Source organism: Rhinoraja longicauda, chromosome 13, assembly GCF_053455715.1.
Source record: "Rhinoraja longicauda isolate Sanriku21f chromosome 13, sRhiLon1.1, whole genome shotgun sequence".
NCBI lineage: Eukaryota > Metazoa > Chordata > Chondrichthyes > Rajiformes > Arhynchobatidae > Rhinoraja > Rhinoraja longicauda.
Window position 1 is genome coordinate 29,097,192 of NC_135965.1, and position 20,146 is coordinate 29,117,337.

Consider the following 20,146-nt stretch of genomic DNA (forward strand, 5'->3'; position numbering starts at 1 on the left):
GGAGGGGAGAGGGGGTTAATGAGCATATAAAAGAAAATAAATTTGAGGAAAATAAGCTGTAAGAATAGGACTGATGGCAATGCTCTGAGAATTAGTATAGGCTCAAGGGACTGAATGACCCTTTTCGATATCACAAGGAAATGTGATTCATATGACGGACAACACAAAGGCACATAGTACAAAACACTCAGTGATGCTAAAAATGGTTTAAAATAAGTGCTGTGTCTGAACTCTATGATGAACTAGCAGTAAATAAATGTAAAATAGGCACAAAATGCTGGAGTAACTCAACAGGACAGATAGCATCTCTGGAAAGAAGGAATGGGTGACGTTATGGGTCACCCATTCCTTCTCTCCAGTGACGCTACATGTCCAGCAGAGTTATTCCAGCATTTTGTGTCTATCTTCAATTTAAACCAGCATCTGCAGTTCCTTCCTACATGTAGTAAATAAATGTAAGTGGATATAGTATAATTGCAGAAATACAACTGCAGGGTGACCAAGGATGGGAGCTAAATATCCAAATATATTCCATATTTTGGAGGTAGGGGGAAAAACGGTGGAGTGGATTATTAGTGAGAGATGAAATCAAAGCAGTAATGAGAGGGGATAATGGTTCCAGCTCTTCTGAATAAGGGAGAGTCCTAAATCTGAACAGTAAACATAGCAACATAGAAACATAGAAAATAGGTGCAGGAGTAGGCCATTCGGCCCTTCGAGCCTGCACCGCCATTCAATATGAACATGGCTGATCATAAAACGACCAAGTGGCTGTGATGATTGGGGAGCTTCATTAAAGACATGATAATGGAGAGGCAATAGCTAACATTTGCAGAATGAATGCATTGACTGTGTTATGATACATTATATTGTGGCACAATTTAACAAAAACTTTCATTCTGCCTTCAGAGAGAAGTTGAGAAATACGTTCTCAGGCCTGCTGGGTAACAAGAGGCAAACAACAAGGATGAAGGGTCGTTGACCTGAAAAGTTGACTATTTCCCTCTCCATAGATGCTGCCTGGTCTGTTTTTATTGGCGATCTCCAGCATCTTCAGCTCTTTAGATTTTCAAACATTGGTGAGAGTTGTTTATGGACCTCCTTATTGGCAGTGTTGGCAATGTCAGGGGTGAGATTAAACAGGAAATTAGAGGAATAGAGGAATAGAGGAACATGTAACTAGGGTCCTACAGTCATTATGGATATTTGCTGCATGGAGGCAGAGAGGAAAGCTCTTCAGCGGGTAGTCCATAGAGCTCAGAGGACCATCGGAACACAGCTACCAGCCTTGGAGGGCATCTACAACACACGATGCCTCAGAAAAGTCACCAGCATCCACAAAGACTCTTCACACCCCTGCAACAATCTGTTCGAACTTCTACCATCAGGCAGACGATACAAGGCCTTCTACGCCCGCACCTCCAGACTCAGGAACAGCTTCATCCTCAGGGCCATAGCTTCTATGAACCGGTCCTGCTGAGCCGGATGGTCACATCGCACAGTGAACCGGCACAGATCTACTTGCACTTTATTCTGTTTTAAAACTGTTCCAATTTGTTTCATTGGGTTGTTTAAATTAATACTGACTAGCTAATTAATTTATTGTATCGTATGGGAGGCGCATTCCCAATCTCGTTGTACCCCTGTACAATGACAATAAAGATATATTGTATTGAATTGTATTGATCTACATTAGGACAGGTAAATTAAATTAACAATAATATTGTGGAGGATAAATTCCTGGTGTAAGCCTATGGTGGGGTTTTTTTAAACAAATATTTGGAGGAGCTTACTGGGAACACAGTTCATCTGAGGTTGAGTGCCATGCAATGAGAAGGGGGTTAGTTAATAATAACTTTGTGCAGGACCCTTTAGGGAAGAGCAACATGGTTTGATATAATTCTTTGTTAAGATGGAAAGTGAAGTAGTGCAATCTGAAATGAACGTCTTAAAGCTGAATAAAGAAAACTACAGAGGCATGAGCAATGAACGAGCTGTGATAGATTGAGGGGTTTCACTGAAAGGCATGAATTGCAACAGTTCCAATGAAAAAACACAAAAAGGGAAAAGTAACCACAGCTAACAAAAGAGGCTAAGAATAGTATTTTGTCCACAGAGCAGTCATATAAAAGTTGTCAAAGTAACAAGCCTGAGAATTAGGAGCAGTTTAGAATTCGGCAAAGGTGAAACGAGAATACAAAATTAGAGAGTGAGAGTAAAGTTATGAGGAAAGTGAAAGCAGACAATAAAAACATCTATAAGGAAATGAGAAAGATCACCAAAGACGAATGTACCTTAAAGTCAGAAATGGGGGAATGTCTAGTGGGGAATGAAATGGTACAACGATTGAACAAATGCTGCCTGATGCGCTCCACCACTGCTGCATGAAGAGGTGAGCCCTCTTCGATGTTCCCTCCAGTTTTCCAGGCTGCCCTTCCGATATATAGTACAGACACATAGCAAGAAAAGGTTCCATGGCTTCTTTTCATCTGCAATCTTGTGACAATGAGCATTGGCAGCCTCGATGGCCATGGGGTGTTAGTATCAAGTCTTGCCTAGTGCCTACTCAATGTCGACGAACAGGCAACTTTACAGGGAGAGGTACAGGGAAAGATTTCAGTGCAGGCATAGCCACCTATTCCTCTCCCAGCCCGTGAACAGTAAAGCAATTATGAGCTCCATACTGCAACTTCAGCTGGAAGCACCAACCTTCACATGGACAGAATTCATTTCATCACAGCACAGTGCTATGCAAAATAGATTGCTATGTATTACCCTTTTAAAAAAAAAATAGGTCAAAGAAAAATAAGATACGATTGCACCAGGATACTACTGTATAATGGGCTCTGGCTGAAACCATGATTTCTACAGTGTGATTTTAATCATGTTTTTGGATAAGGCATTAAATGTTACCAAGACAACTCAGATTGGTTAGCAGACCCCAATCTATAACCACACTACCCAACTGGATGAACGATCATTGGCTATTAATGCGTCCATGATGGAATATGCCAAAAGGATACAGAAGAACTTTAATTTTAACTAGGCAATACCAACATCCATCTGTCCGTACCTTCTTTTCTGGGTTAGGTTGGCGAATGGACTGACATCCTGGGGTTTGAAGCTGGCCGTGGCTGGTGTCCGTACTGTGCTTACTATTTCTGTAGCTATTGGTCGCTCCTGGGGCTGGCCACAAACCTTACTCACCTGCAACACAAAGATATACATGAGAATTAAATTATCTTTTTGTAAATAAAGACCAAACCTCAATACGTGTGTAACATGATGTGGAACAGTAGCAGAACTGCAGGTTCATTTAAACCACACATAATTACATCATTTTAGTTCTCAATGTGGACATTTTCCAAATATTATTTCATTCTGGATGCTAAAAATCTAAGTGCTGCTTCACCGATGAAATAATTCACTGATATAAAATGGCAAAATTAATAGGTTAACAGAACATCTAATTTCACCTTAGATAAATCCCTCGTCTAAAGCATTTAGTTATCCACTGGTGTGCGCTCTTAACTTCTTCCTGACTCTTCTACATTCTCATTTAAAAATAAATGTTTTTCAGTGCTAATCGAGTGATTGTACAGAATCCAAAGAGGTCAATTAGGCCTCTATTCTCCAGAGTTCAGAAGAATGAGAGGTGATGTGAACATTTTTTAAGAGGGTCCAATATGTTGGATTCAGAGAAGATGTTCTCCCCTGCCGAGGCATTCCAAACTAGGGGCCACAATCTCAAAGTATGTGGGAGGAGTGCATTGAGATTAAAATGAGGATTGGGAGGCTTGGCTAATTGTGAAATTCTCTATCCTAAAGGCTCAATAATTGATTACATTTGAAACAGAAATCAATAAATTTCTAGATATTCGAAGAATTAAGGCTGGATGTTGGAGATAGATCAGTCTTGATCTAGTTCAATGGCAAATCGTCTACTCCTACTTTTTTAAGGTCTCATGTTCTACCTGTTAAGTTGGAAGAAAGTTTTGCTTCCTAACACTGGATGTTAGACAAATAGTCTGACAATTCAAAGTGGACAGATGAACAAAATTTTCTGATGAGCTGGAGTTCAGTGCCGCCAGTGTACATGTGAGGTTGTAGGAAGTAATTCTCTGGTTAACACTGGAAATGTAACAGTGAACGCAGGCAGGAACAGTTCCACACATCGAGGGGATGAGGGATGGAAAACTAGGACACGAGGGATTAAGAAAGGAAGTACTTTTATCAGTCACTTAGAATGTATCACAAAATGCTGGAGTAACTTAGCAGGTCAGGCAGCATTTAGGAGAGAGGGGATGCTGTAGGAAAATAACTGCAGATGCTGGTACAAAACGAAGGTGTAGGAAAATAACTGCAGATGCCCTCTCTCCTAGATGCTGCCTGACCTGCTGAGTTACTCCAGCATTTTATGATACCTTCAATTTGTATCAGCATCTGCAGTTATTTTCCTACAAGCATTTAGAATGGTTGACTTTAATGTTGCTTTAGTGCTATGATGGGACAATTGAAGTGATTTAAACAATGCATTCCAAGAAAGATGGGGACACATTTCTAGAAGTGACAGCACATTCTAGCACATCATCTCCAAAGGGCTCCAAAGGATTTAGTTGATTTTTTGAAAGGGTGGAGGAGGTTAAACATTGGCCTCTTTGCTCGGTTACTCCACATCACAAAATCGTTGGCATTGCTTCTGGCATTGGAAGACAAAATGGTTCAGAGTGAAATTGGTTTCCCAAATGATGCACCAGGTGCCTCTCCGTGCTGTTGTTGGAGGTCTGCGGCATGTGGAAGCCGTTAATTCTCCCAGACAGCGAGTTCCCCCAGATAGTGAACATAACATCCTCGCAGCCGACTGTTCCCAGAGCTAAACTTGCCCAAAAACATCACACAAAGCAATTAAATCAGCCTATCATTCCAGGCATGGATCTGTTCCTTTTGCAGAGATTGCCAAAATAAAATGTCAGAACAATTAAAGAGACGACATCGCTGTCAAGTCTACAGTTCCCTGGCCAAATAGTTGCAACATCCAAGGTCAATCTGCCAAACTCACATGAAAATATGAAATCAAATGACCATTTATTAGATATTTATTGGGATTGGGTCGGTATCCAAAATTAGTAAAATATAGTAAAATACAGTAAAATATTTACTTCTTAACCAGTTACAATCTAATCTGAAAATCTTGTTTATTGGGCAAGATTTGCATGACAGGAGAGGAGCTGAATTCCCAATGATCCAGCAGGTGAACAAATTGACACACCTTACAGACTGGAGTGGTGCAGGCTTATTCAATGGTCTGTGCTCAAGTCAGCTGATTTCAGGATAGCTAAAATTAGTTCAATGTCTCTACATATAGTTTATTAGCAGAACAACACAAAAGATTTCCTGGAGAGAAACTAAAAATCCTGGAAATTATTCAGCGGGTCAGGAAGCAACTGATTTCTAGCCCCAGCTACTCCAGTGGAAACACATGGACATTCTGTGAGAATAGAGTTTGGTTCTGACTACATAGCTGATGGCAAAACCTGCCAACTGTAATAAGGACATGCATGAAAACTGATCATTTGGATGAGGTGAGATGCCAAATTCAACATGTTTCTGCAGGTGGATGGATGAAAGAAGACAGGGTTATGTGTTTGTTCTGTTCAAATAATGCATGACGTCTTGCGTTCTGAATTTTGGAAACAGGTAGTAGTCGCCTAAATACTGACTTCATGTTTCCAAGAGTGGGGTGTGGATTGCGATATTACCAGGGAATAAGCCGCAGTTGGCAATTCGGAGAGAAAATAAACAACCCCATGTTGGGGACACAAGAAACGGTGGACATTGAATCTGGAGCAAAAAACAAGCTGCTGGAAGAACTCAGTGGGTCAAGCAGCATCTGCGGTGGGGAAGGAATTGTCAACTTTTCAGGTTGAGACCCTGCATAGTATGAGCTTAAGCAGAAGCATTAACAGGTGCTGCTCAGCCTGCTGAGTTCCTCCTGCAGCTTGCTTTACACCTTATGTTGTAATGGCCAAATACTTGCTGCTGATTGACAACACATCTTAAGAAGATCTCCACATACATAAAACATCAGGCCTTTTACACGGTACATCTCAAAACTCCTCTGCAAAAGCAGATGTACCAGCATCAAAATATCAACCATGGATCAACAGGACATGAGATTGGGAATGAGATGACTTGCAGCTTGGCACACATTATCTGATTTTTGTTTTGCTGTCTTGTTATTTTATGTATTAATTTTCCATATTTCCTTATAACATAGAAGGTGGTGATTTCAACCCATTGAGTATACACCAGTTCACGGAGCATCCCAATACTCCCACTAAGTTTCCATGTAACCCATTCTTCCCTCATTCATAACTGCCCCCCAGATTCGACCACTCACTTATACACAGGGAGAACTTTATGCAGGCCAATTATCCCTACGATCTGCATGTAATTGGGAAGTGGGGGGAAATCGGAGCACCCTGAGGAAACCCATGCGATCACAGGGAGAACACACAAACTCCACACGGAGCACACCAAGGATCAGGGTTGATCCAGGGTGGCTGGAACTGTGAGGCAACGACTCTGTAGAATTGCCCACTGAGGCATGACTGCATATCATATGGCACGGGCATGTGAATATTACAGGATTACATTTGTTCAAGCAGTTCTCAAACTCCGATGACTTTCACACAGGGAGACTAAAGTTAACTTGATGCATATTGGTTTATGGTGAATGCAAATTGACTGTCCCATGAAGGAGGAATGTTCACACAATTGGCAAGGCTGCAGCATAAACCATGGTGGCCAGATTCATGCAAACACAGTCTGAAATGATACACAAAGCAGTGGCTTCTGAATGATATCCAAACCCATGTACAGTAGAGAACTGTTCCCCGTCCCTGGCTTTGAGAGAATTTGAACACAACCAACTGCACCCATGCACAAAGAATCCAAAAGATCTAAAGTCCTGTCAGTGAGGTTGTTAACTCACCACCATTTCCCAGGAACTTCAGGAATTAATAACTAATCTTCAGGACATTGTTGCGATCCAAAAGGAGAAAAGTCAAGGATCATACAAATATATTAGCCTTGAGTATCGTTATTTTCCAATTGTAACCAATAGTCGAGAATCATCTGATCTATCTTTTCTATCTTCTGGAGAAGTGCTGCAGAGACAGACATGGTGGCCGATTATTAGTGTAAGAGTGAAAGGGGGTGAGGCATCCTTTCCCCTCAACTCACTGCTGTAAAAGACCTTATCTTGATCGAGGTTTGGTGAGGGTGGGGATAGGTGGTCATGTCATGACAACATCAGCACAGGGACTATATTTGAATACTTTGGTAACTTTGTCGGCACCCTTTATTTGTCAACGACTCTTGCATACGTCTGCTGTATGCAAACAAAGCATCTCACTGTACCAAGTACACGTGAAAATGCGGTATCAATCAATCAACCAAGTATGTAGGAGCAGAATAATATAAGAAAATAACTGCAGATGCTGGTACAAATCGAAGGTATTTATTTCACAAAATGCTGGAGTAACTCAGCAGGTCAGGCAACATCTCAGGAGAGAAGGAATGGGTGACGTTTCGGGTCGAGACCCTTCTTCAGATTGATGTCAGGGGGCGGGACAAAGGAAGGATATAGGTGGAGACAGGAAGATAGAGGGAGATCTTGGAAGGAGGAGGGGAAGGGAGGGACAGAGGAGCTATCTAAAGTTGGAGAAGTCGATGTTCATACCACTGGGCTGCAAACTGCCCAGGCGAAATATGAGGTGCTGTTCCTCCAATTTCCGGTGGGCCTCACTATGGCACTGGAGGAGGCCCATGACAGAAAGGTCAGACTGGGAATGGGAGGGGGAGTTGAAGTGCTCGGCCACCGGGAGATCAGTTTGGTCAATGTGGACCGAGCGCATGTGTTCAGCGAAACCGAGCCTGCGCTTGGTTTAGAGAGCTGGTGTCCAAAATTTCACATTTTTGAAAGCAGTTTCATTTATCCTTCCTGTATTTGCTCAGCAATTTGATTTAAGGAGGCTACTCCAACCTTGAAGAATGTTCTCACAATCTTTTCTTGTTCAGCCCAAGACAAATACAAAGACAACTATCAATGATCTTAACCAGGTCTCATCTTAATGCCTTTTGTTTTTGCCAGCCAAGACCACACAGCTCCACTCTGCAAATCCAATATTAAACTCAACAATGTAAAACCCTTCATTCATTTTCTGAGATTGAAATAATATTTAATTAATGGTCACATACTAAAGGCTATGCCAAGCAATTAATGACATTCCACGCATTGTGGAGGCATATTTGCAATGCAGAAACAGTGCCATACAACATGAGGGGTAAACAAACTGTCCTATTATTGTCTAAGATGGATTTTCCTCAACAAAAGTGGGAAGAGTGGAATTTCAATCGAGGCTGTTTGTTTCCCACGTTATGCAGTTGTCATCGCTGCTTGCAATGTTTCCAATGTGAACCCTGGTCAAAACAACAGGTTTACCTCCTGAAGGGGAGGGGTTCTTCCAGAAGTTCCTTACAGCTACAGTGCCCATAAGGAACTTGCTGTTGCCTTGTGGAATAGCAGGAGAGCAGCTCAATCTCTGGCTTCAGGGATTTCTACCCCAGGGGTTCCAATTCTAGTGATGAGGATGGAAAAGGGAGGCGATAGTGGAAATCATTAACTGAGTAGGCTTGATGGTGGGGTGGGTGCTGGCTTCTATAGGAGTTGGGGCTGACCATGTCAAAGGGGACCATGACGGTGGGGCAGGTGAAGTACCCTTTCCTCTCTTAGCCCACTGCTCTAGAAGACCATTGCATTTGAACTGGTCGTCCCAGAGAACTGGGGTTGCCAGTTAGAAAGGGTCAAACCAGCAAGGTAGAGTGAATGCTAGGCTCAGAGCACCGTAATCATATTTAAATGACCCATCCCATCAGTCAAAGGTTAAATGGGGTCGGCATGAGATGGTTACAATTTTCACATCTTATTCAACCTCAATTCATTCATAAGGGCGTGGCTGCGCCCTACAGCTGCGGCTCACCGGCAGTCTCTCTGTCTTTTTTTGTCTTTGTCTATTGTTATCGTTTAAATGTATGTTTTGATTTATTTTTAGCTCTGTATATGTGGGGAGTGGTGGGGGGGTGGGGGAAACCTGTTTTTCTAATCTCTTCCTCAACGGAGATGCGACCTTTATCGTGTCGTATCTCCGTTCGCGCTACGGCCTAACACTGTGGAGTCGGCGGCCTCCAGCTGGGATCGACCTTGAAGACTCCGGTCGCAGGGCCTGGTCTTACCATCTCGGAGGCTTCGGCCGTAGGCCCTGCAGACCGCAACATCGGGAGCTCGCAGGTCCCTGGCTGGCGACCGGCTTTCGGGAGCTCCAGCCGTAGCAGCTTCGATCGCCCCGAAGCGCGAGGATCGATCGACCCGCTCGCAGGACCTTCATCGCCCTGTGTGGCTCGGCCGCGGCACTTTCCATCGCCCGGTGGGGGCTTAGGACCTTTATCGGCCTGCTCGGCTCGGCCTGGGACTTTCCATCGCCCGGCGGGGGCTTCAAAAGTTGGGAGCCTCGATCGCCTCGAGGCAGCAGTTTGACTGCCTGACCGCGGGAGAAGAATGAGGAGGAGATAAGACTTTTCTTTGCCTTCCATCACAGTGAGGGTGTGCCTGGAGCAATCACTGTGATGGTTGTTTTTGTGTTAAATTGTAATTGTGTGTCTTGTGTTCTTTATTGTTTACTGCCGGACCCCGACATGAGAGGACGCTGGCGCTGTTTGTTCGCCGCTTCTCCGTCAGGACAAATCTTTAGTTGTTTGTTTGTCTTTATGTCTTGTTTGCTTTGTAAAGCATCTTTGAGTATCTTGAAAAGCGCTATATAAAATAAATGTATTATTATTATTATTGTTTGGAACTCAAAACTGCTCAAATGGAAGATACCATATAATGAGAGGCATATCCAGGGCCAAACCATGCTAGGATTGAGGTGAGTGGGGAGGAAACAGGCGGTCAAGGGTACAAGTCCCACTCAAGTCTATAACTGATGGAGAAAACAGAAAGATCATTGAACTGAATTGTTAATGTTAATTTTGTTTATCTTTCCAGATACAGCCTCACGATGAGTATTTCCAACTTTTGTTGATTTTATTTAAAATACAGGGGAATAGATTATTGCAAACCTAATGGAGACATTAATGCACAATCTAATCACCGATGTACCTTTGCAAAGTGATTTGATCAGAAGGGAACAAAAGATGGACGAAAAGGAGGTTTAATTGCCATGTATCAGAAGAAAGACATTTGTTAAAATCATGGAGTCACACAGCACAGAAACAGGCCTTTTGACCCATTGAGTGGACACCATACTTCAACCACCCATTTGCACAAGTCCCATTTATATTGTTTTCACGTTCCCAATCAGCTCACTGCCCCCTCCTCCCCACTACCTCCACTAAAGATTCTAGCACTCACTTACAAGCTAGGGAAAAGTGACAGTGACCAAAGAACCCACTCAAGTCCACGTCTTTAAGATGTTGGAGGAAGCCAGGGCACCCGGGAGAAACCCACATGGTTGCAGGAAGAATGTACAAACTCCACACAGACAGCACCAGAGCTCAGGATTGAACCTGGATCATTGGAGCTGTGAGGCAGCGGCTCGACTAGCTGCACCACTGTGCCAAATACAAATGCCCCACAACCAACTCTGAACTTCAAATATTGGCAGCAGGGAAAAACCTGTGGTGCGTAGTGCTGAAGAGCCGCTTCCATTAACTTCCGTCTTGTTGCAGGAATGTGCTGACTCCTCAAGACCGGGCTCTTCTGAGCTCTCAGATTCTTTGCATACAGACCAGAACAGAAAGTGAAGTCTGGTTTTTAGATTGATGAAGGGCATTGCCCGTCAAATGCTAACACAGTCCTCACCCATTTCGCTCTGCATGCATTCCAGTTATGCTGGTGAACGGTGAGAATGATTAATTGATTTTCCACGTCTATTAGGTCAAGGATTTCTGAAGCTAATTGGAGCAACTGAGCAGCTGCCTTGGGTGACCAAGTGTTAACCTTAAGATTTTGCTCACACTTCTGAAATAATATTAGTGCAGTTGGAACGAGTGTGATCGTATCTTCGTGGAAAACAGATTATTTTTTTTGTTTTCCTCAACTGACAGCTCATGGGATTATGCTGAAAGTTCTTTTAAATTAAAACTAAAGTTGAACCAGCTGTGGAACAATTGGTATTTTGCAATGGCTGCAGCACAGTCTGGGACAGTCTTGCTTCAATGGTTTGATTTGTTAAATTAATTTTGTCCAAGGGAGAAGAGAGTGTGAGGCATATACCACTCGTGGATCGGATCCGAGACGGAGATTGAGAGGGAAATTTAAAAAAAATACTGCAGACGTTAGAAATCTGAAATAAAAACAGAAAATATATGGAACACTCAACAAGTCAAACAGCATTGGTGGGAAGAGAAACAGTTAGTGGTCTGGGACCCTTCATAACAATTGGGAAAGCTAGAAATATGTAATTTAGGGAGCAGTAAAGATGTGTGGGGAGAGGGGGGGGGGGGAGAGGGATGGGTGGGATAAATGGAATATCACCCAGAAGTTGAGACTGGATGATCTAAGAGGCAAAATAAGTCAAATTAAGCTTCTTGGTTGATGTTATGACTTGCTAATGGTGGGGACAAGGCCAAAACAATAAAGATTTTTTTTAAAGCCAAAATAAACTTAAAGAAAGCTAAAAATTATGGTAAGCCAATGTTCATACAAGATAGAAGGAAAGAGTGAGTTATCTAAAGTTAGAGAATTCAACGGTGTCCTACAGGCTGGAATGTGCGCAGATAGACGATGAGATGTTGAGCATGAAGCTGCCAAGTTTAGTTCCTGGTCTTTGCTGATATTGTGAACATCACCCACTCGGCTTATAATTTTTGTGAATCTACAGTTCCTTGTGTCTCATTAATTGTTGGGTTTGGGAATCTGGGGAAATAGAAGTAAAGGATTGGAGACCTTGCGATAGAAACCACTCTAGGCCTAGAGAATGGACCGTCCCTGCTATCTCACATCCAGCAGAACCTACTGGAAAACACAAATCGCGGCTGAGAACATACAGTGAGGCATTCCAAGGCTGAATGGCCACCATCCTCCAAAATGAGAACAGACCAGGGTAAAATAGGCAACTGAGGTTTGGGATTGTGAAATCAAAACTCAACAAAACACTCAGATTATCCAGCAGACCTGAAATGATGGTGCTCCAGTGCATGATTTCTATTTCCATTCTACACAATTAAGGAATTAAATGCCCTCAATGTGTTTCCTAATTTTTCATCATTATCTACAGCACGGTGGCACAGCAGAAGAGTTGCTGCCTTACAGCACCAGAGACACGGGTTTGATCCTGTTTACGGATGCTGTCTGTACAGAATTTGTACGTTCTCCCCGTGACCTGCGTGGGTTTTCTCCGGGTGCTCCAGTTTCCTCCCACACTCCAAAGACGCAGGTTTGTAAGCTAATTGGCTTTGGTAAAATTGTAAATTGTCCCTCGTACGTGTAGATAGTGTTCGTGTGCAGGCATCGCTGGTCAGCACAGACTTGATGGGCCGAAGGGCCTGTTTCCACGCTATATTTCTAAACTAAACTACACTACTTGGCTGAACTTTGCACAATTACATGGAAAGCAAGGTTGCATTTAATATGTAGAAACAAGGACCCGCAGATGCTGGTTTACAAAAAAAGATACAAAGTGCTGGAGTAACTCGGCGAGTCAGGCAGCATCTCCCGAGAACATAGATAGGTGATGTTTCAGGTCAGGACACTTCTTCAGACTGATTGTAGGGCAAAGGGGTGGGGGGGGGGGGGGTGGAGCAAGCTGGAAAAAATGAAGGGCAGGGCAAAGCGTGGGAGGTAATAGATGAACACAATCGAGGGGACATTTTGATCGGGAGATGATTAGACAAAGGCCAGAAATTTAAAAAAAAACATATTGAAGAGTTGAAGAGTTGCAAATTGTGAAGCCAGAGGAAAGAATGTAGGTGGCGGGGGAGGGGAGAAATAGGTGCGTCTAAGTGGGGCACAAGAGAAGGAGGGGGAAGAAAAGTGGGTGTTGGGGAAGAAGGGAAGCGGGGGGAAAGGTTGTTAGAGGTTACCTAAAATTAGAGAATTCAATGTTCGTATCATTACGAGATCCTGTTCCTCCAGTTTGCACCTGGCCTCACTCTGGCAATGGAGGAGCCCCAGGACAGAAACGTAAATATGGGATTAGGAAGGGGAGTTAAAATGGTTTGCAAGCGGGAGATTCAGTAAGCCTTGGCAGACCAAGGAATTCTTAATACAGCAGGCAACCCTGGTCTCCTTTATCCCTGCTACATCTTGAGTGGTATAAGAGAAAACACCACACGGAGCCCATAGCCATCGTTACCTCAAGTTAACTGGAATGCAACCTGTGTGAACTAATTTATCAGGCATGGTCTTGCTCACGCTTCTTGTAGAGTACTACGTTGTTCTGAGAAAGAATTTCCTGTTCTTGGTGAGTTACACAACTGTTCGGCCTGGAATTCAATCAACACCAACGAAGGTGGACTTGTCAGTCACGCACGAACAAATGTTTGTGAGTTACACGGGTTGGTAGCGAAGAAGAAATCTCGAGAATCATAAGAAAATGAGGAATGTTTGTAATATGACCAACCTAAATACCATACTGGGAAAGGATTATAGGAAAATTAGGCTCTCAGTAAAGGTAATTTAAAGGTCACATTAGAAAAGGCCTGTGTAGTAATTAGAGTAAGAAAGTGCTTAGACTGCAAGTTAGTTTGAACAAAGATATCTATGTATGGGAATTGCAATGCAGGACTTTTCACAGGATTAGCAAGGTATGATAATCATCATCATCATATCATATATATACAGCCGGAAACAGGCCTTTTCGGCCCTCCAAGTCCGTGCCGCCCAGCGATCCCCGTACATTAACACTATCCTACACCCACTAGGGACAATTTTTACATTTACCCAGCCAATTAACCTACATACCTGTACATCTTTGGAGTGTGGGAGGAAACCGAAGATCTCGGAGAAAACCCACGCAGGTCACGGGGAGAACGTACAAACTCCTTACAGTGCAGCACCCGTAGTCAGGATCGAACCTGAGTCTCTGGCGCTGCATTCGCTGTAAAGCAGCAACTCTACCGCTGCGCTACCGTGCCGCCCAAGAACGGAAAAGCAGGCCCACAAAGGAGGAGTTGTTGTCTACAGGATGGAGGAGTTGCTGTCAGACTGGTCCCATATAAATCAATAACTAGCAGTCACAATCCCTAAATAAGAACAGGATCTTGAAGATTTATCGTGAAACTGTAGAATCTGTGTATAATTATAGCAACATGAATTGTATAAAATTCTGTAAGAATTTTGGGACTGCAGATTTTTCAGTTCTCTTTGTAATATACTGAAATAAGGCCGAAATAAACTGACTTGTTTGAGAAACTCAACCCTGCTTGCTTGAGATTTTCTTTATGGACTGTCCCAGTCTGAGCCACGAGGGCAACTGGGTCCCACTTGATAGGCAGATTCAGGGTGCAGGCCAAACCTACAAATCGTTCAAACATTAGCATGCAAAAGAAATCAGTTAAGTTGGTATTGGCGGGGACAGATCCAGGTGTGAACGCAGAGAATTGGAGGAAAGAGTTATCTGAGGATGGGTGGGAGAGACGAGGATAGTGAATCAGGGTGGGCTGCAGATAATCAGTCACAGGCAGTGCAAGTATGAGGATGATAATTGGCAGTTGGAGGTGGGTGGGGGGGTTAGATTGTCTTGAGTGGATGTTAGGATCCCAAGATAAGTGGATGGAAGGTAGCTTAGATAGAGGTGTTTGTGGTTGAGTTAGGCAGGGTTCGGATTCAGTGCCGGGTGACAATTGCCTTTTTGGGGAAGGCTTTGCAACATGAATCAAAATGCCAGGAATGGCCCTCGGCATCTATCATTAGAACACAGCAAGAGTAGGTCATTTGGCCCTTCACGTCTGCTCCTCAATTCAAAAAGAACTTAGTTGATTTTCTATCTCAGTGTCACTTTCCTGCACAAACCGTAAACTTGCTCTTTAACCAAAAAGCTACCTTGAATATACCTAATGAGGGAGCAACCACAACCCTCAGATGGAGAATTCCAAGGATTTGATTCCTTCTGGATAAAAAAAATTCTTCTCATTTCTACTGTGAATGGCGGACCCCTTGTTTTGAGACTCTGGTTCCTGATTCTCAATATCCAATCCAGAGGAAATATCATTCCTGCATCAATCATTCCAAGCAGCATAAGAATTTTCTCCATTTCAATTAGATAATCTCTCTTTCTTCTCAACATGTGCAAAAGACAACACTAAACTACTTGGAACCATCTTCAGCCAGACTAGATAATCCAGCACTATATATTTATTGGTCTCTACCAGTCTCCAGCCAAATTAATTCACTATCTCAGAAAATAACTGTGTACTGTACAACAAGGTCTTGAGGCCCAATGATTTTGGAGGACTGATAAATGCTCCAAAACATGCTACTCCACTAACCAAGCTTTGCTCGTAAAGTTACAGCATTAATATTTAATCAAAGATTGGAACATTTTCCAAGCACGTCCTGTCTACAGAATGAACTGATTCATCTAATTACCTCCAAATCAATTTACTTCAAATCATCACCATTTAATCTCAATCATCTGCCAATTTGTCGTTATCAATAAGAAATTCCCAATAACCTGCATGCATATATATCTCTAGGGGTTCTGCCCGAAGCATGCAGTTCCTGATCTTGTTACAGTTTACTTTAGACTTTACTTTACTGAGATACAGCATAGAAACTGGCTCTTCGGCCCACCGAGTCCATGCCGACCATCAATCACACCCCGTGCATAAGCACTATCTTACACACGTGGGTCAATTTACAATTTTATCAAAGCCAATTAACCTTCAAACCTGTATGTTTTTGGAGCGTGGGAGAAAACCGGAGCACCCGGAGAAAACCTATTTGGTCACAGGGAGAACGTACAAACTCCTGGCAGACAGCGCCCGTAAACAGGATCAATCCCGGGTCTCGGGCACTTTAAGGCAGCAACTCTATAGTTTAAGTCCAAGGGGGTTGGGAATGCATTCTTGCGGGGCACCAGTGTTGAAGTTTGTCGTAGAGGATGATTTGTCACCCACCCCTACTGATTGAGGTCTGTTGCCGGCAATAACTGTTTTTTTAATGTCAGATTTCCAGCATCTTGCTGATTTTTCAAGTACAGCAGGAGTGCATGGTATGGGGGGGGGGTGGGGAGGGGAGGGCTGCTGTAGTTCAAGCAGGAAGGCCAGACAAAACCTGCTGAAAATGATATGGGAAATGGTTGTAATTGATGGCCTTGCCATTGGCATCCACATCCACAATGTGAATAAAAACATATTGAAAATGAGGGAATCAGGAGAGAAATCAGGAAATGTTTGTTCCGATATAGGGAAGTGGAAATCTGCACCATTCATCCCAAGGGACTGGGAATGTTAGGACAATTAGGGCTTTCAAGACCAAGATCAATAGATTCTTGTTAGGTAAGTGTATCAAAGGATATGCCAACTCTGAATGGCAACATTCCTGGGGATGTGATCAGGTGACAGCCCAACCACATGACCTCTACAAATGTTACTGTGTTTGCTATACAAAGTTTGGCTCTGCCGTAGTTAAATAATTTTTCTCATGTGAACATGTGCCAACAACTGTTCTGTGCCAAATTTCAGAATCAGAAGACCTCCATAGCAGAAGAGGGGAAACCAGATGAAGGATAGAGAACAGAGCACGGGGAGGGGTAAGTTGAAGACCCAAGGTTGGTAGATGAAGGAAATTAGATCGAAGGAAGTAGCTAGTGTACTGTCTCCAGGAAACTTGTGCTACCTAACTGCTGTTGCTCATCAATAGTAAATGCCAAAGCTCATTTCATCAAACTCTTGACCCCAGTTCCTTGTCCATCTTCATCCATACCATTTCACATGGACTCCTTTCCTATTTCACCGTCACTGACACGAGACACCCATCTCTAGTCATTTGCTGTTCCCCTAGTTTCTCTCTCCCCCAAAGCCATGATTCCCAGTGTCCATCTCTGATTTTGACCCTGAACCAATCGTCCCTGCGGCCCCGTTTCTATCTCCTGGACCCTCCAGTTTTCATTTTCCCTAAGGCCTTCTCTCCTCTATTCCAATTTCCTCCATCTCTCATGATCCCCATTTCCTTCACCCCAATAACTATAGTTTCTATCTCTGTCCCAATCCTCCAGCTTTATCTTCCCCCAGTTCTCAATCCTCTGTCTTCAGCTCCACAACCTGTACTTCAACTTCCCTCTAACCATGTTGTTCTCGCTTGAGCTCTCACCATCTCCAGCTCTCCTCTTACCATCCAATGATGTCAATTTCCTTCCATTATTGCCCACTCCACCAGACTCTCCACCTTCAGTCTCTGCCAATTTCCCAACCCCATCCAACTGCAATTCCTACCTTGCAACCTCCCCCCATTTCTGACTCTCAGTTACTCCATTCACAATAGACAATAGACAATAGGTGCAGGAGTAGGCCATTCGGCCCTTCGAGCCAGCACCTCCATTCAATGTGATCATGGCTGATCATTCTCAACCAGTACCCCGTTCCTGCCTTCTCCCCATACCCCCTGTCTCCGCTATCCTTAAGAGCTCTATCTAGCTCTCTCTTGAATGCATTCAGAGAATTGGCCTCCACTGTCTTTTGAGACAGAGAATTCCACAGATTTACAACTCTCTGACTGAAAAAGTTTTTCCTCATCTCAGTTCTAAATGGCCTACCCCTTATTCTTAAACTGTGGCCCCTGGTTCTGGACTCCCCCAACATTGGGAACATGTTTCCTGCCTCTAACGTGTCCAACCCCTTAATAATCTTATATGTTTCGATAAGATCCCCTCTCATCCTTCTAAATTCCAGTGTATACAAGCCTAGTCACTCCAGTCTTTCACCCCAGCTCCAGTTTTCCATCTCTCGCCTGGATACCCCACCCAATCTTTCTTCTGGTTCCCAATCTCGCTAACCATCTCCATATCTTTTTTTTGTGCAACTTTCATGCCCCCATAGTTTTGGGTCTCCACAGGTTTCAGTCGAGCCTTCCGTTCTGCCCCATCAATTCCAGAGTCCTCCCTGAATGAACAAACAGGATACCCAAGGTTCCCAACTACCAAGTCTCCTACATGGTTACAGCTCCCTAAATGTTGTCCACTGGCATCAAGCCAATGACTTTAATTTTAGGATATGTCAGTGAAGGTGGCAGGGCAAGGAGTAAGGATGTGGTGAATGAGGCAATGGGAAATATAAGTAGCTCATTGGTAAAGACACAGCTTGGGAGAGGTACCTCCACTTCCAACAAACCAATGAACCTTTGGAAAGAGGGTGTTTCGGGGAGACCTGGTATCAAGTGCAGAGTGAATAGAGATGATGTAGTGATAAAATGACTCACAAATGAGCAGCAGTACATTCTGAATGGGCTCAATGTTACATTTTTATCCAAAACGCATCTATGAAGCTCTGCAGTCTGCTTTCTTTGTACTAGATCTGCAGTTGAGGAAAACCTCAAAAAACTGAGATTTACAAACATTGCTGTCAGTCAGTCAGTTCTCATAGTCAAAGGCAGAATGTGTGAAGAGAACAAATCAGCAACCCCAGTCTGCGTCTTCTTTTCCCACACATTTTGTACATTTCATGGTGGAACGACACTCAATGTCATCAGCCATGATTCATTGGAAAGCAAATCCAAGCCAAGGCAAGGCAGAAAGTGGTGCAAAGTCATCATCAATGCTTGGTTTTGGCTCAGCTCATGAAATATTTCAGTGGCCTTTCTGGCAATATACAAGACCTCCATATTCACTTCCATTGGAAGGACAATATAAACACTTCTGATAAATCATGATTTTTAATTGAACATATACGGTTCAATTTTTTGCCCAGATGGAAAACATAAAAGTAATTCTCTCTGTGATTCACTTCTTATAAAATACAAGCTGCCAGCCTGTTCATCGTGTTTACTTAAATTTTATTGGAGGAAGCAAAAAAAAAAGACTAAACATATTGCATGAATCACCCCACAGTTATATGTGTTTCTCACTACACTGTTGCTTTGAAAATTGACTCTCTTGTTTGTTAAGATATTGGAGATTTTTTTTCATATTAAAACTTTTACAGATGTGTTCACAACAAACTCAGAAATAAAATGGATGATAACCGGTACCAAAAAACAGACATTGTCAGAGGGGAGGCAAGTGTGACTGTCTTTGACATCAAGGTGGTCTTCAATTGCTTGTGCCATCCAGGGATGCAGTAAATCATCCAGGGATTAAGTCTATGGGCATCCAGACAAAATCGTAGCTCACATGAAGGAAGATGGTTGTGGCTACTGAAGGTCAATCACTCCAGCCCCAGGACATCACCAAAGCAGTTCCTCAGGCAGAGGAAACGTGTTTAGCTGCTTCATCAATGAGCTTTCTTCCTTTACCGGATCAGAGGTGGGGATGATCACTGATGATTGCACTGTGTTCAATTGTATTTGTGATCCCTCGGCAAATTCTATTTGAGGTCCCTCAGCAGCACATGCCTGAATACAGAAACATCTAGACAACATTCAGGCCGGAGCTGATGTGGCAAGGTCATTTACGCCATAATAGGCTTATATACACTGGAATTTAGAAGGATGAGAAGGGATCTTATCGAAACGTATAAGATTATTAAGGGGTTGAACACGTTAAAGGCAGGAAACATGTTCCCAATGTTGGGGGAGTCCAGAACCAGGGGCCACAGTTTAAGAATAAGGGGTAGGCCATTTAGAACAGAGACGAGGAAAAACTTTTTCAGTCAGAGAGTTTTGAATCTGTGGAATTCTCTGCCTCAGAGGGCAGTGGAGGCTATCTGGATAGAGCTCTTAAGGATAGTGGAGTCAGGGGGTATGGGGAGAAGGCAGGAACAGGGTACTGATTGAGAATGATCAGCCATGATCACATTGAATGGCGGTGCTGGCTCGAAGGGCCGAATGGCCTACTCCTGCACCTATTGTCTATTGTCTATTGTCTAAAAACACCGTTTCCAACTTTATCGCCTATCATTGGCATTTAGTAGCATTGGCCTTGCCGAATCA

At 43.3% G+C, this 20,146-nt stretch overlaps 1 protein-coding gene across 2 annotated transcripts in view; it reads right to left on the reverse strand.

Annotated features, from left to right (window-relative positions):
• LOC144599597 (glypican-5-like) overlaps positions 1-20,146 on the reverse strand; it is a 450,059-nt gene that overhangs the window by 284,609 nt on the left and 145,304 nt on the right. For both annotated transcript variants that reach the window (XM_078410665.1, XM_078410666.1), the window contains exon 4: positions 3,074-3,207. In XM_078410665.1, the coding sequence (XP_078266791.1) occupies positions 3,074-3,207 (134 nt within the window). The remainder of the gene's footprint in view (positions 1-3,073; positions 3,208-20,146) is intronic.